This window comes from Phasianus colchicus, chromosome 18 (genome assembly GCF_987193195.1).
Source record: "Phasianus colchicus chromosome 18, bPhaCol1.hap1.1, whole genome shotgun sequence".
NCBI lineage: Eukaryota > Metazoa > Chordata > Aves > Galliformes > Phasianidae > Phasianus > Phasianus colchicus.
In genome coordinates, this window is record NC_143453.1 from 9,714,893 (window position 1) to 9,729,935 (window position 15,043).

At 44.3% G+C, this 15,043-nt stretch overlaps 1 protein-coding gene across 7 annotated transcripts in view; it reads right to left on the minus strand.

Annotated features, from left to right (window-relative positions):
- Window positions 1–10,386: 10,386 nt before the first annotated feature.
- Window positions 10,387–15,043, minus strand: part of TMEM132D (transmembrane protein 132D) — a 216,689-nt gene continuing 212,032 nt past the window's right edge. For all 7 annotated transcript variants that reach the window (XM_090152598.1, XM_090152597.1, XM_090152599.1 and 4 more), the window contains one exon: window positions 10,387–13,271. In XM_090152598.1, coding sequence (XP_090008724.1) covers window positions 12,090–13,271 — 1,182 coding nt within the window. In that variant the 3' untranslated portion in view covers window positions 10,387–12,089. The remainder of the gene's footprint in view (window positions 13,272–15,043) is intronic.

Consider the following 15,043-nt stretch of genomic DNA (forward strand, 5'->3'; position numbering starts at 1 on the left):
ATACAGCAAAGCAAAACAGAAGAGCAGGCAATGATATCCATTCAATGAGAGAACAGCAGAACTGTTCCCCAGGCTTCAGCCGCAGCCCAGCTTGCATTTTTCCCCTCAACAGTATTCTATTTCTTCGCTGCTCATTTTTCCATATTTAAATACATATTCCAATCCCTGCCTAAAGCAAAGGCCACGTCCTGGCTTGGCCTCAGACCCCACAGAAACCTGTGGCCACCCCCTCAGCTCTGCACAGTGCTGCTGCATACAGCACAGCACTTTTTGGCTGGGACCTTCCTAAGGTGTCACACTGGGCCATTCCTGGTCCTCCACACAAACAAAGCTGTCACACGAACAAATAATTGCACATCCAAGGACTCCCATCCATTAATATGTTTCAATATTGGAAGATTTCTGGAGAGACAGAAATTTAATCATGGGAAGCAAAGCAGAATGAAGGCACGGAGATGAAGCAGGCTTCTTCGTGTTGCTGTCACACAACACAGACTCTGTTCTCCCCAGCATCTTCCTACTTTTGCCTACAAATGCATCTCTCCCTGCTTCCATCTATTTCTGGCAAGGCCAGAAGTCCCCCAGAGCACTATAATTATATCCATCAGAGATGTCAGAAGAGCTTACAGCTGAAGTAGATGTTTGTTCCTAACAGGAAAATCAGGTACACACTCCTGTGCTGGGGTGGTGCAAAATGAAGGTGCTGCACGCAGTGTTCTGTGGAAGATTGTGGAATCTGGCTGCAGTAGAGGGAGAGATTCGTGGGGCATCTCTGCTTTAAAAAATAAAATAAGTCATATGATCCTTCTGGGCTTTAACTTTGAGCTATTAGGATTGAGCAGGATAAAATTACTTTAAATGACACCTTGTTGCTTCACCTGTTGGACAGGATGAAAGTGGATAAGCTCCTTAATACTACTGCAATAATGAGGGTACCCCAGCGATTCTCTCCCTGTGTTTATTACAAGTTTTCATTTCACGTGTTACAACCTCTTTGCCTGCAAGTCTGAAATAAGTGAGGTGCTTGTAATGAGAAGTCTAATTTTTCTATGGCAGTGTTAAAACACAATTGCATTGGGTTGTATGTGTAACGGAGTACCCGTCTACAGGAGTGAAGATATTTTCAACAACACACATAGTTAAAAAATAAAAACAAAGAAAAACATTACTAAAGAGGATCAGCCTTGCAAAGACGTTTTGTATCTTGCAGGGAAGTTAATGCCTAAGACCTAGGTTAATGCCTAGTGAGTTTGGATTGGGGGAACACAGAGCACCAAGCGGTGCCAGGCTGCAGCAGGCCTGGGGGGCAGAGTTCCTCTGGGCTGGGCAGGTGATGTTGGGCTGATAAAAGCTGCCATCACCCACTCACAGCAGAAGCAGATTCTCACCCTATAAGCTGCCAAATGATTTCCATTGCGTACATACGCAGCCGCGTGAGCAAAATACCCACGTTTCATTGTGCATTCTACTACATATTGTGCTCCATTATTTTTGAATACAATAGTTCTCTTGGCATTAGTACTAAATGAACGGCAAGTTCATTTCATTGCAAAGGCTAAACAAACAAGCAGTAACAATGGAAATAAATCAGATTGCTGCCGTGCTTTCAAGCAGCTGGTAAAAATAATATTTTAATCGAATAACTCAGCTGTAACCACTGTGAACTACTGGGAAGGTTAAGGCTGTGGCTCAGAATTCTAGTGAGAATACACACAGCATTATTCAAAACAAGCAATTTCGTCCCCACTGCATAAAACGTAGGATAAAGTGTAGGAGATGGCAGTCTGAATTTCTCTCCCTACTACCAGGCGGAATCCACCAACGGGATAACGGTTAATGCAGTACTCTGGAAGACAAGACCTCTAGCAAGAAAATACAGTGTTATATAAAAATAAAGGCAGCCAGGGAGGTCTGATTCACTCCGAAATAAAGCCAGTGAGAAGGAGAATAAGTCCATGTTTAAGACTCTGAGCAGGTTGGTGAGAATGCAGAGCTTGGCGTGGCCCGGCTGCCTCGGGTCCGTGCCCATTTCATGGCAGCACTGCCAGGCAAGAGGAACCAGTGAGTGTGAGCTGCTCTGGTACTGTGATGCTGAAAACCAATGGGAATGCTATGAGTAACGCTGTTCAGATGTGCTCCGGTGGGCCAGTGCCCCAGCACCTGGGGTCTCACACAGCTCAAGAAGCACAGATCTGCTTAAAGAAAGGAGCAAAACCGAGCTGGAAGTTCATAGAGTTTTGCTCTCCCTTGGCATCAAATTTAAAACAACTGCGAGGACAAGAGATTCCTCCCCTTAACCAGAGTACTCCCTATTTTATTGCAAGCTCTTTCCCCTCGAGCTGCTTCCACTGACCTCTGAAACACAGCACCAGCCAGGCACAGCTTCCATAGGGCTCCAGGACAAAGGCAAGTCCCCAGCTTCTCTTGCTAGATAGCAAAGCCTGGCACCACCAGGAAGGCAAATAATTAGCAATAACCTTTACAAAGAATTTGCTGTTAACAATTCTTTTTCCAAAAAGTTGTCCCAACCTCTTGCCTACCAATGAATCAACACACGATTTTCAGATATCAACCATGCTCTGCATTTAGGTACAAAACAGTCTAAACAGCCAAATAATCACGCTACTCTCTCAATACATATAAAATTTATGGATGCTGCAATATTTCAGCAAAGGCACTTTTCAAAGGAGGAACGGTCTGCAGAGCAATTAGGATGAAAAAGAGTTTTGGCTGCCTTTGGCTCAGCAGCTCTCATCTGTCACAGAGGGAAATTTATGCTGCTGCAGAAGCCTGCATTAAGAAGCTGGGAGGAGAGCACAGCCCCATGGCTCTTGGGTGCTGCAGTGGCCAGAAGCTTCTCTGCAGTGCCAAAAACACACCCATGGAAACGACAAGCTTTTGTCAGCACAGCTATCAAACACCAATAAGAAAGTATGATTTTACTTCACCTTGCTCACCACCACAACTGGTTCCTTCTGTCTCATGTCTCCTATTCATGGTTGTTGCCCCAGCTGTTCACAGACAGGTGTTAAGCAGTCCTTCTGCTGTCTTATGGTTTCCTCCCTTCTGCAGCTCCTGCTCAAGATCTTCATTGCTAAAGGAGTTCAGAATCTGACCTGTCAGCTGCAGCTCTGTCCTTTCAGAGACAGAAATTCCACTGTTCTAAGAAAGCATAGATATCAGCAGTAAGATTATAGCTTGTTTGTTCAGCACTGAAGTTACCTCCAGATTACTGTTTATTTTCCAGGTAAGATACGTACAAACCTCCCCTCAGGTGTTTTGCTTTGCATGGTGAACAGCAAAGATAAATATAAGGACAATAAGGTGAAACTTAATATCTGTTTACAAGCATTAGGAGAACACAGTAGGTTTAATTACGTACTAGAAATGAAAAGCACGTGTGGTTGCAGAGCCAGCACATAATCCGGAGAGAAGCTCACCCCCAGGTGTCCTGGCTCAAGGCACACCATCACCCCATGGATGCAGTACATATATTTGTGCTTCTCTAATTACTTTCTATTCGGTCACCCACAGAAATCTTAGACGCCGCTTCCCAGCAGCCAGCATTGCATCCCATCAGCTGTGGCTGTCCCCACAACCAGAGCATTCCCACATTTTGGTGCTAAATCATCAGAAAACACTTTCTGTGGCACAGTGCGAGGAGCAGGGTGTGTTTATTCACATCACAGCTGTGCCTCATGCAGGCTCCTGCCCTCCTCTCTCCACTCACATGAACTGAATGCTTCTCAGCAGTGAAGAGTTGAGTCTTAATTGGCAGCTCCGTCCCACTACTTCCTACTACTTCTGGAATTGTTACAGTTTTATTTCCTCACTTCTGTCTTGCAGCATAATAAGCTGTTCACAACTGCAGGGTTTCCAGCAGCACCCCCAGACTGCAGGCAGGACCTCTCAATGTTGAGCAGATGCTGCAAAACCACACAAGATGTGATCACCTGGGCCCTGAGTGGATGGGGAAGCCCTGCCTCAGGTCACAAGCACTTGGAGCATTAAAAAGGAGGAAAAAAAAATGTCATGTTGTGAGCCCGATCTGTTGCATTAGTGAAAAGACTGAAAGAGCAGAGAAGCTGTAGTGTGTTCTTCATGCTAGTAAGTAGGGCTTTACATTGCCTGTCTACTTATGCGTATCCACACCTTGTCTGTACATGTGTGCTCTTCTTTTGTTCAACTCTTAATTGTCCTGAGTATTTAGTGCCCATATCTGCTACTTGCAAATGAGGTGTTTCTAACAAGCAGACTTTTTTGAGGGGGTGGGAAGGGGGAAAGGGGATCCCGAGATCAATAGATCAAGGAAAATAGTTCATAGCTATCCCCTTTCACAGAAAACAAGTCTATTCCCCCAGCTCCCCACGCCCCCCACATTGTTGTTGTTATATTATCTGTGTGAGCCAGACATTGGCAAGGGGATGAGAAAAGAAAAAAATGACAGGACATTGTACGAGAATTTAATGAAGTGGCTCCAAATATTGTATCAAAATAAATGAAGTGAATAATGCAAGAGCTCATTCCAGCTCCTTTCTACAACAATAACTATTGTGTGAGCAGCACATCTGAGGAGATGGGGATGGATGGATGAATACAAAGGTGCCACTCCGGAACATTACAGAGTAGGGAACAATGGGCAGCTTGAATTGCTAAATTTAATTTCGGTAATTCTTTGAGTCCAGATACTCAGGTAGAAAATAGCAGGTGATAAAAGAGGAGGAGGAGGAATTATTATCCTTTCTGGTCTCACTTAACTATTTTGATTCTGTTTAAGATGGAGGGAAATGGGCCGATTGCTCTCCTGCACCTTTGCACTCTGTGTGAGCCACCTGCACCTCGAGCAGCTCACCTGCAGCCCTGTTCAAACAAGCAGCCCATGAGCATCCTTTGCTCCTAGACAGAAGGATCTGCACTGCTCCGTGCTGCCCACAGAGCCTCTCCTAACCCAATTGCATTTCACTGACAGCTTTTCTTGCAAATTCCCTCTCTGCACAGCTCACGCTAAGAACCTTAATATTCCTGCAGATTCAGAAAGGGGATTTCCAACAAGCATTAGGAAAATTAAACTTCTCAAGAGCCGTCTCAATCTGACAAGCTATTCCTAGCTCTTCAAAGTACTGTAAGTGAAAATACTGAAGTGGGGGATGGGGGACTTGTAGTAAGCAAAAGATGAATTAAGGCTAGAAATGGGGACAGCTTAAGTCTGCTTTGCACATACATAAAGCACAGGTACACACAGATAGACATACATGTATCTTAATGCTCCCCTTAGAGATGATGCTCTCCCACCCTGTGCTTCCACCCAAAGCCAGAACAGCAGCTGTCACTAATGAGTGGGGCATTTCCCTCAGAGATTGGAGCTCTGCAGCAGCATGAAGCACTGATGTGCCATCCCCTCTGGCAGCGCACGGGGAGCTCGGGATTCAAGCAGCAGCTGACTCGGTACTAGACCAAAACAATTAGAAGAGATGATTAAAATCCTATTGCTCTTCAGGGGTTTGCGTGCTTGTGTGAGGCTTGGGCGGAGCGATGAAAAAAATCTTCTGGAGCTTTCATTTGCAGCCTGCCAAAAATGCCTCCTGAGCTGCGTGAGTTGGCCTTGCAAAAGAAACACTACTGAGTGTTGTTCTGAAGCTGTAGTTAAGCCTGGGGAGAGCTAGGTACAGGGCTAGATCAATAATTGGGATCTTTCAATACTGTAAAATATCTTGAGCTAATACATGACAGCTGGATATCATTAAGGGAGAAATACGGAAGGGGCAGACTTGACCTTGGCATCCTGACTAGCAGAAGAGAATGCAATACCAAATGCTAAGAGCAAAGCTATTGATTAGGATTGAGAAGGGCGACTGATGAAAGAAAGCTGTAAAATGTTACTGAGGGCAGAGATGAGCACAGCGATTTGGATTTGGGGCCTGATGAGGAAAGAACGGATAATGGGTGACCTCTGTCAGTCAGCCAAAGACTTTGCTGGAAAAACAGGGAAATGAGATGAGTGAATGTGGGAGAACCCTTTTCCCTTTCCTGTTACTTTACACAGTGAACGCTGTCCAAGGAATGCAGCCACATCCCTCTCTGCCCACGTGGCTTTGGGAAGCACTGTCATTTTGACCATTAGAAAACATTGAATGCCTGCTTTGGAAGTGAAAGAAACTGTTCAGGCCACATCTCCGGAGCAGCTGATACTTCCTGGGCACAGCACAGGGCTGCAAGAAGAGCTGATGTGCTCAGCAGAATGTCTGGGCTTGGTGGCACACCAGAAGATGCTCTGTGCTTGGCTGCTGAGCATCCCCATGCATGGCAGATGCTGGGGCCTCCAGAACCTGGTCCAGACACTGGTCTCTGTGTAACCAGGCTGCAATACAAATGTGCAGGACCAGATTGGGGAATTAGCTACAGCACAAAGCTGTAGCCATCATTCAACCTCTGCTTCTGCTGAAGGGGGCTGGAGACTGCTTCAGAGTTGCTAAGCTGAACCCTGCTAATGGAGAGCACAGCCCCTTTACTACTATTTTTATTTCTCTTTCACTCTTTCAGTTCACCTAAGGTTACTGAGCACTGTAAAATGTTGAAAATGAAGATCTCTGTCTCATTTGCAGGCTCCTACCCTCAAGAATGAACAATGGAGCTCTTTGGATTGGTTTTTGGGTCATTAATATCTGACTTGAGGAACCTGAAATTTAATTATTAGAAACAAAGATGCAAACATGAATCAACAAAGTCCTCGTTGCACTTCAAAAGCACAGCTTTCTGGTGCTGGTATCAGTGGTTTGAGTTCTGCCAGAAGCTCAGGCACCAGACAGCTGAGATCCAGCTCTGCACCCTCAGCGTGCATTAGAGAAGTAGCTGTGATTGCAGAAGGGAAAATACAACAAGAAGCCTCATTTGCAACTACCAAAACCAGGAGGGGATGAGCTCTGGTGGATGGTTCAGGCAGATTGGGTCGGTGCTGAACACGTCCTTCCAGGCTCACGGGGAGGTTTTAAGGAGACAGATGCAGGAACTTGTCGTATGCAATCTACCAGGCATCTTTAAAATGCAACGGGAATTTCTTAATGAGCATTGGCAGTACATAAAAACAGAGTAGCAGTGCTGCTATTCCAGCCATTAATATTACATAGTTGGGCTGCTTAATTTGCTGTTCCTCACAGAGCCTGAGCAGGAAGCCTGCATAATGGAGGATTTGTTGATAGAGGTTTCCCTATCGAATCAGCAAAGAGGTGGGAAGCGATCTCAGTTCAGGCACGTTAGTTAGACCTTGGCCTGACTAGAGCTCCTGTTATGGGCACAGTGTATGTGGCTCTCTGGTCTTTTTAGGCCACTTTTGAGCTTCACCCATGATAGCTTTCACCAAGAAGCCACGCAGAGCAGTAGTGCTCTGTTCATGGAACAGAGCCTTTACTTGCGCAGGATGAAGAGGATGGCTGATGCAGACCTAACACCCATTCAGAAAGATGCTTAACCACACCCCCTGGGCTAATTGCAGAAGCAATCCCTCCAGAGTGTTTTCAGAGAGTGAGGAAAGACCTGGAAGCAGAACACAAATCTCAGCACCTCACCAGCTATGCCCTGGATTGCTCCAGAGCTCTCCTGGCCAGCTGCTAACGTATGGGAGGCAGCTGGTCACAAAGCTTGCAGGCCAAAAGAGTCTCCTGCTTCAAATAGGGACATTCTCTTCTACTTCTCACAGTACGGGCTGCAGTAACACACAACTGGGTTTATATGGCAGCCATTGTACTGTAGGCAATGAGATGAATCACTGAATGCAGCACTGCAGTGCTCTGAAGCTGTGCATGGAAGGAAATACAGTGCTAGCAATACACAGACAGAAATACGTGACAGAGCTCTTGGATTTCCAAGCACTAAATAAATTAATCTCTGAGAGTATTTTGAAAGTGCTCGAGGCATTTACTAAACACAACATTTGGTGACAATTGCTGCTTGCCTGAGTTAATTCCTCAGTGATGATTATCGGACTTAACTTGATCGATACACACATGAGTCCAGCCGAGATCATCTCCTAAGTGATGTGAAACCCTCCTGTGTTGTAGCACATGGCTCCTTCACCTCTTGCTAAGGTTCCTCCACAAAGAAATGTCCCCACAGACGCAGGGGAATGCCAGCAGGCAGTCTCGGAGAAGCTGAGCATACCCAGAACTGAACTGAAGTGTCTCTAGTGTGCTCGTTTCATTTATGTCTCATTCATTATGGAAACGAGGTGTGAAAGTAGTTTCTAGAGCTACTTAGCACAGGCTGCACAACAATTTAATACCTCTTCTGGTTTTTCAAGTCACTTACCTCCATAGAACTCTTGTTCCAGAACAACTATTTACCTGCATTTCTCAGACCTTGAATTTGCTGGTGTACTAATGCAGCTTAGTCTAAACCACTATGTATATATATATGACTGCTGAAGGGGAAGCCCTTAAAAAGAAGACAGTGAAGAACCAGCTTACCTGATTTATAGGACAACTGAGATTCTACTCCTCGTATTTATGCATAAAGCATCTAAAAAAAAAAAAAAAAAGCCACACTGCATCAGACACATTTCCTTTTGTTAAAATGCCTGTATCAGTCTATCAGTCTAGCTACTCACATACAAAGAGGCACTCACATAAAAGTGACTCACATACGAAAATAAGGAAGCAACTGCAAAAAAAAATATTAATATCCCTCAGAGGAGACTGCTTGCTATCAGCAGGGCTCTTCAGGCTTGAGAGGTTGCCAATGGGAGCCACAGCTGCAAAATGCTCAAAGCACCTACATCCTACCACTGCTTGTATGACAGGGAGCAGAGTTTACCCCCCTTCACTCACCAAACAGGATTCTTGTCTGATTGCCTGAAACATAAGGTTTCATCCTTGAGATGCTTCACGGTGCAGAAGTTTTCACCTGGAAGTGCTGTGAGAAAAGCAGATACATACATACACACACAGCATGACAGACAGATACATACTTACATGTGTACAACAATCTCTACAGGAAGTTGAGTTATTAACCTATTAGCAGATTAATTGCGTCTGCTTGCTTGCGTGCAGACAGCCACAATCCACTCTGATTTCTCCTTGAGTTGAGCTCACAATCCTGATACAAGTATGTGTAGGAGCGGTGTCTCCGTTTGGTTTTGCCACAGATTTCCTATGTTATTTTGGGTAAAACACTTAATCCCAGTTTTCTCCATGTCAATAAGGAATCCACCTTGCTCAGAGCACTTTGAGACCTACAGACAGAGCACTCTAGTACTAGGCATTATTTATAGTATTGCCCTATGGATAATAGCAAGCTGCAGCTGTTAAGCGACGTTAGGGATGTCTGAGCAAGCAGAAAGGCATAAATCTGAATGTCAGTATCCTTAGCATCATTGCTAGTGGCTGTTTCATCCAAGGAGAACATTTCAGTGGTTTGTGCTACCAGATGAACTTGCTGTTAGTTCTCCACGTTCCCCAGAGGCAGCTAACACAGAAATCTGGATTTACCATTGCAGCTCATTGGTAAAGCAAGTCTGACAGCCTGCTCGCAGCATGGCTTGTACCTGCTCTGCTCCTTCTGAAGGAGGAAGACTGGCCACAGAATGACGCTTTTGCAACGCAACCCTGCACGCATGCATGAATCTCATCTGCACAGACTGCTGGCTTGCTGAAATTTGGCCACCTTTACCCTGACCTCCGCGTTATTGAGGGTGAATTTCTGTGGTCACAATTAGTGATGTGTAAAAAGCACCCAAAATAGCTCAGGAATGGGAAGCGAATCAGCAGGCCTGCGCACTGCTGAACCTGCTGGGAAGCTGCAGGGCTTTTCTGTGAGCCTGAAGCTGCTTCCAACATGAGAGCACTCATCCAGAGCCAGACTGGGCTCTGCCTCATGCTGTCCTCACTGCTGCAGCCAGTGTTAAACTTGCATAGGACTCAGTAATCCAGCCTGCTATTTTTTTTTTCAAATCTTATGTGGAATTACACAACACAGACAGGTACTGATCTCCAAAGTCTTCACCACATTTGCCCTTTTTACACCTACTTACTCTCTTAGTATTGTCTTCAAATGCATTTAGCCAAATGTGGATCTTTCCAAACACATCCAGAGCAGAAACTCACATATTAGACCCTCCCACCAGGGATATGCATATGGATTTATTTGCATCTAGTCTCAAGCCTTGGAAGAGCCACTTGGTGCAAATACATTTGTTGTATAACATGCTGTTGATGTTATACCTTTTCCCACCAGCACTGCAGAATGCAAAACTTTGTAATGAGATTGTGCCAAGAGTCATAATTCACCATTCCATCGGAGGACAAGTCTCCCTGCTGCTGCCAGTCTCTTTCAGGGTAAATGTTCTGACAGTGAAAGGAGAGAGGCGTTCAGAGTAGGAAAAAAGATGAAGCCACTAAAATGCAAATTTTATTCACAGTTGGCATATTTATAAATATATATATTACATTCTTACAATCTACAGTACATTCTAAATATAGAGGGATTCAATCTAAGTGTTTGTGGGAGGGTGGGTGTGTATTAAACAGAGCAACCTAGATTCAATGACAGAAAGAGACTTAATAATAAAAGGGGGGCAAGGGCTCACTCCGGAAAAGAAAGGAAAACTTGAAATATATGCCAGAATTTAGTTACTGCTTTGGCACTTTGCCACCGGTCACTGGAAACCGCTTTTGGACCTCACAAGAAATGTTGTGGTTTTAGGGCTGAAGGGTATACCAGACTCAAAGGGAAATCACTGAAATCTTACCCTATGTACATCCTTATCAGAGGAAAACAAAAGATAACCATCACTTCTGGGAGAAACAAAACGTTATCTACCGAGTTGAGCTGTTCAGATTTCAACAGTGTTGGCTGTGCAGCACTTCTGTGTGGCCTTTCAGTGCCCTCTAAACGTGCTGGGCAGGGGACTAAAGAAGCATGAGCAGAAGGAACCAAACAACCTGACCTCTCCCAGGGAAGGGGACAAACAAAGAGACAGCTGCTGTTTGTGTCTGAGTCCTGCACAAGTCATGCTTACCCAAGAGAGAGAGGTCAACTTTGGTAAATGACAGCACATGAAGCAAGTACCAGCATGGTACCAACCCTGCCTGTGCCTGGAGAGACAGAGCACACCATGGAGAAGACGGTGTGCATGGAAGGGGAGGGAGAATCCTCCACACTTCCAGATATGACTGATGCTAGCAAGTGCCCTCAGGGTACCCAGCTGGGAGCGTTCCAGGGAAATGGCAGGGAATATAAATTTGAAACAGGACAATCAAAGAAAGTGGGCTTTTAAAAATAGCCTGTTCCCTCAAACTTTCCAAAATGGACCTTCCTTTAAATGGGCGGAATTCTGAGTATAGATTATATCTTCTTCTTTTTACAAATTAAGAAATACTGAAAATTGGCTGGCAAAGTTTATTACCTTGGCATCTACTTAAAAAGACAGTTTCAGTTTTAACTGTGTATGTGTATCCATTCTCAGTGCTTGGGAGGCAAACGTGCTGGTTTGTAAACAGCCCAGTTACTCCATTTTTCCCATCAGATTCTTTGGAAATTCATGACTTTGCATCTCTGGGAGCTGCTCTGCTCACACTGTTGATTTTTCTCAGCTTTAAACTAACATTCTCAGATGGATATGCCCTGCATGTGGCTTGAATGTGACATGCTCTCTTCGTTGATCTATTTACTCTTAGTCCAATTTTTTTGCTTTTAAACAAAGCTTGCAATATTGAACAGTAGAGCTGAACGAATTTTGTAATATCCAAACTGCACTGGAGTTTGTTATATTTATTGATTTCCTGGGACAGCTCAGAGAAGGAGACCGTATTATTTTGCTAAGTTTTTTGTCATGTTACCATGAATCAAAAAATCTCACACATCTCTCACTCCCATCTCTGAGCACAGAGAAGACTTGTATTTGTATTTTAAGAGCTGCCCAGGATCTCTGCTCTTCCAGCTGCTTTTGGGTGGCTTTTAGGGGCTTCATGGAGTTATTATCCATCAGCTGATTCTTGTGATCAATACAGCATTTTGCCCCACTACCCAAAATTAAAGGCAGAAGGTGAGTGAAAAACAAATGAACAAACAAACCAAACCAAATAGTCTTTTGTGTCTTATTACACATTTTCATGTAATCTCTCCATATAGTTTTTAAGTTCTTTGCACTCCCCCAGGTCCATATCCTGGCAAACCCATTTAATATCATCTTCACTGCTCATCAAGATTGAGTTGACAGTTGGACATCCATCATCAGAGGAGATGGTGGTAAATGTGGTGAATTTAACCCGTTTCCTCTTAGAGGTAGGAGAAGTAGTTGGTTCACTTTTCTGTTCTTTCCCTTCAGTGAATGTGGACTCAGTAGACCTAAAAGCTTGTCCATTAATATTCTGGGGGGCATTTGTGTTGAGGAGATATTTGCTTTCTTCATAGTCCACTCCTCTATCAATGGCTGTAATACGTTCGTCTTGTTGAGATGAGAAATTTATGTGATTCTCCAGAAGTTCTGTCCTGTTGCTCAGCCCAACCCAGTCATGAGAGTGGCTCAGGCCTTCTTGTTCTTCGAAGGGAACTTGTTTGTTTCTGTACTTCAAAGCAAAAGTGACACAGTTGATAAGGAAGACCAGAATTGCCAGGCAAAAGACTCCTAGCAGAGCATACATTCCTATCTCCAGATCACTGAGCCCCCTGGGGGTCTGTAGCAGGTCATTCTCTTCCAAGTCTCCATTGTTTCTTGGCAGATCCACCTGTGCAGGGAAGCTCGTGAAATCTATTGGGATGTTCTGCAGATGACTGTCATCATCCAGGAGGCTCTCTCTGTCTTCTTTTTTACTTAGAATAGACTTTTGAGTGGTGGTCCCTTTGCCTTGCTCTTGGCCCATGGAGGAGCTGTAATACTGGCCATCTGGCCCAGCTCTTTCCTGCAAAGTGGTTTTTTGACGCCGGTCGCTGGCATGATTTTCTAGGTGGACACCAGCACCCCTGTGTTTACTATCGCTGACGTTAGGGTTGGCATCACTCTGCCCAAACTTCACTTTAATGCTACCACTTCCAACAGCCAGGATGCTCTTCCTTTTGGATTTCTGGCACGATTCACTGATCACCATCTCCACCTTCACCAGTGTCCCCTGGCCTTCCCTCTCAGCTGCAATCACAGGCCACTTGAACTTGGGGTCATGGTGAATGGAGACCACCTTCTCATCCAGAGATGTAGCTGATAAGGAGAAGTCTTTGGAGTCATAAATATCCAGAGGCATGACAGATCCATCACTGAACTGGATCCAGCAGCTGATGGCTGCTTCCTATTTTATATAAAACAAATACACACACACTCAGAATAAACATCGAGGGAAATACGTTCTGTCCCGGTCTATTTCCTCCTCCTCACAAGATCCATATACCATTTATAACCAGAAAAGAAATAAAAAAGCAGAGCAAGAAAATTAATGCTAGGAGAAATACTAGTTTAAAACACTCATTGATAATAAGATTTCTTTCCCCAAAGGTGCTTAAGGGAGCTGTATCCCCTGGGCTGCACAGAATCTACAGCACCATAATAAATTGCATGTCAGAAGGCATTACCAGCTACTGAGATCATTTACTGTTGTATATTTAAATGAAAAAATATATTGCATTATTTCTAAACTGCTTAAAATACAAAGTCTCCTCTTGTTACACACAACACATGTTAAAACATATCTAATATAGCAAATAGACCCACACATGGCTTCACACATCCAGTCCTTGATTTCTGTCTCTCCAATGAAATGCTTTGTAGAAGCAGAGGAAACAGACCAGTTACTTCTTGAGGAAATGGCCGGAGTAATTTTCACGCTTGTTAGCAATTAAAAGCCAGACGGTAATGAAATTTAATCCTATGTCCCAGCAACACAAACTCTACTTCACAGTACATGGAAGTTTATGGAATAGTAACTGGGTCAGACCAGGGTCTGACTGGGTCAGACTAATTCTATATTTGCGTGTGTCATGTCTTCTGGGAATCTTGACTTTTAGCTTCTACCTAAGATATTCTAAAGAACTCTTACATTTCAGAAAACATGCTCTCACCCAGTTTGGAAGGCCAGATCCTCTAAGGACAATCAGGTCCTCTCGATTTTGATTGGTCATGCTACCTGAGAAAGTCTTGGTGTTCACATATATATCACTTGTGGGTAAAATTCAGATAGCTCCACTGGAATCCAACTCCTGCTTTGGACGGTTTGACTCACTCTGTTTCAGTTGGGATATCTGCACCCGCTTAAACACTGTAGGTACCACACCAGAAAAACTCCTGTCTTGATGAGTGGATTCTATGGTGTCCAAACTGATGGGAACTCTTGCCTGGAGCAGCTGGGCTCACCCTGCTCAGATGGACAGACAGACAACCAACCAATCCACTAACCTGCTGATAACCCTACTTGCTGGAAGGGCATTACCAGAGTCTTGTTTCTTTAAATAAACAGCTTTTCAGACAGACTGTATTTACATTTTAACTCAGCATACAGAAAGAGAATAAATATTTATCATTTCCTGTTAAATCATTTCCAGCACATAGTCGTTTACCTGTTCAAATCACAGAGGACAGGCTTCCAGTCTCTGGGGATTGTGTTGTGAATAATCTACTGGCCTGATTCCGAAATCCTTACAGCCATAAAGCTCCCTGTGCTTCAATGGGAGATTTGCTTCTGTCTCTATTTCAGGACTGAGCCCTAAGACTTTGCTGACACTGTCATAAATCCCGGCTTTGTGTTTATTAATCTTTGGATGTTTCTTGAAGGCCGCATAGAATTTATATCATCGGCTCTCATCCTCCCACTGTGTTGCTTAAACCTGCATAATCATTTAATAATTTTGCATTGCTCTGCTTATAGGGATTGTTCTCTGGACATCGTGTACTAAGTGATGGAAGGAATCAGATGTCTTTCAGAGTCAGTCCTTGGAGAGCAGAGGGTGCACGATTCCTTGCTGGTTTAATACTGATCCAGCGCCGTTCTGACTATAGTCCTATATCAAGAGAGGGACTCATCCGGACTCCATTTCTAGGGGCTGGGCAGCATACTGGGACTAAATGCCA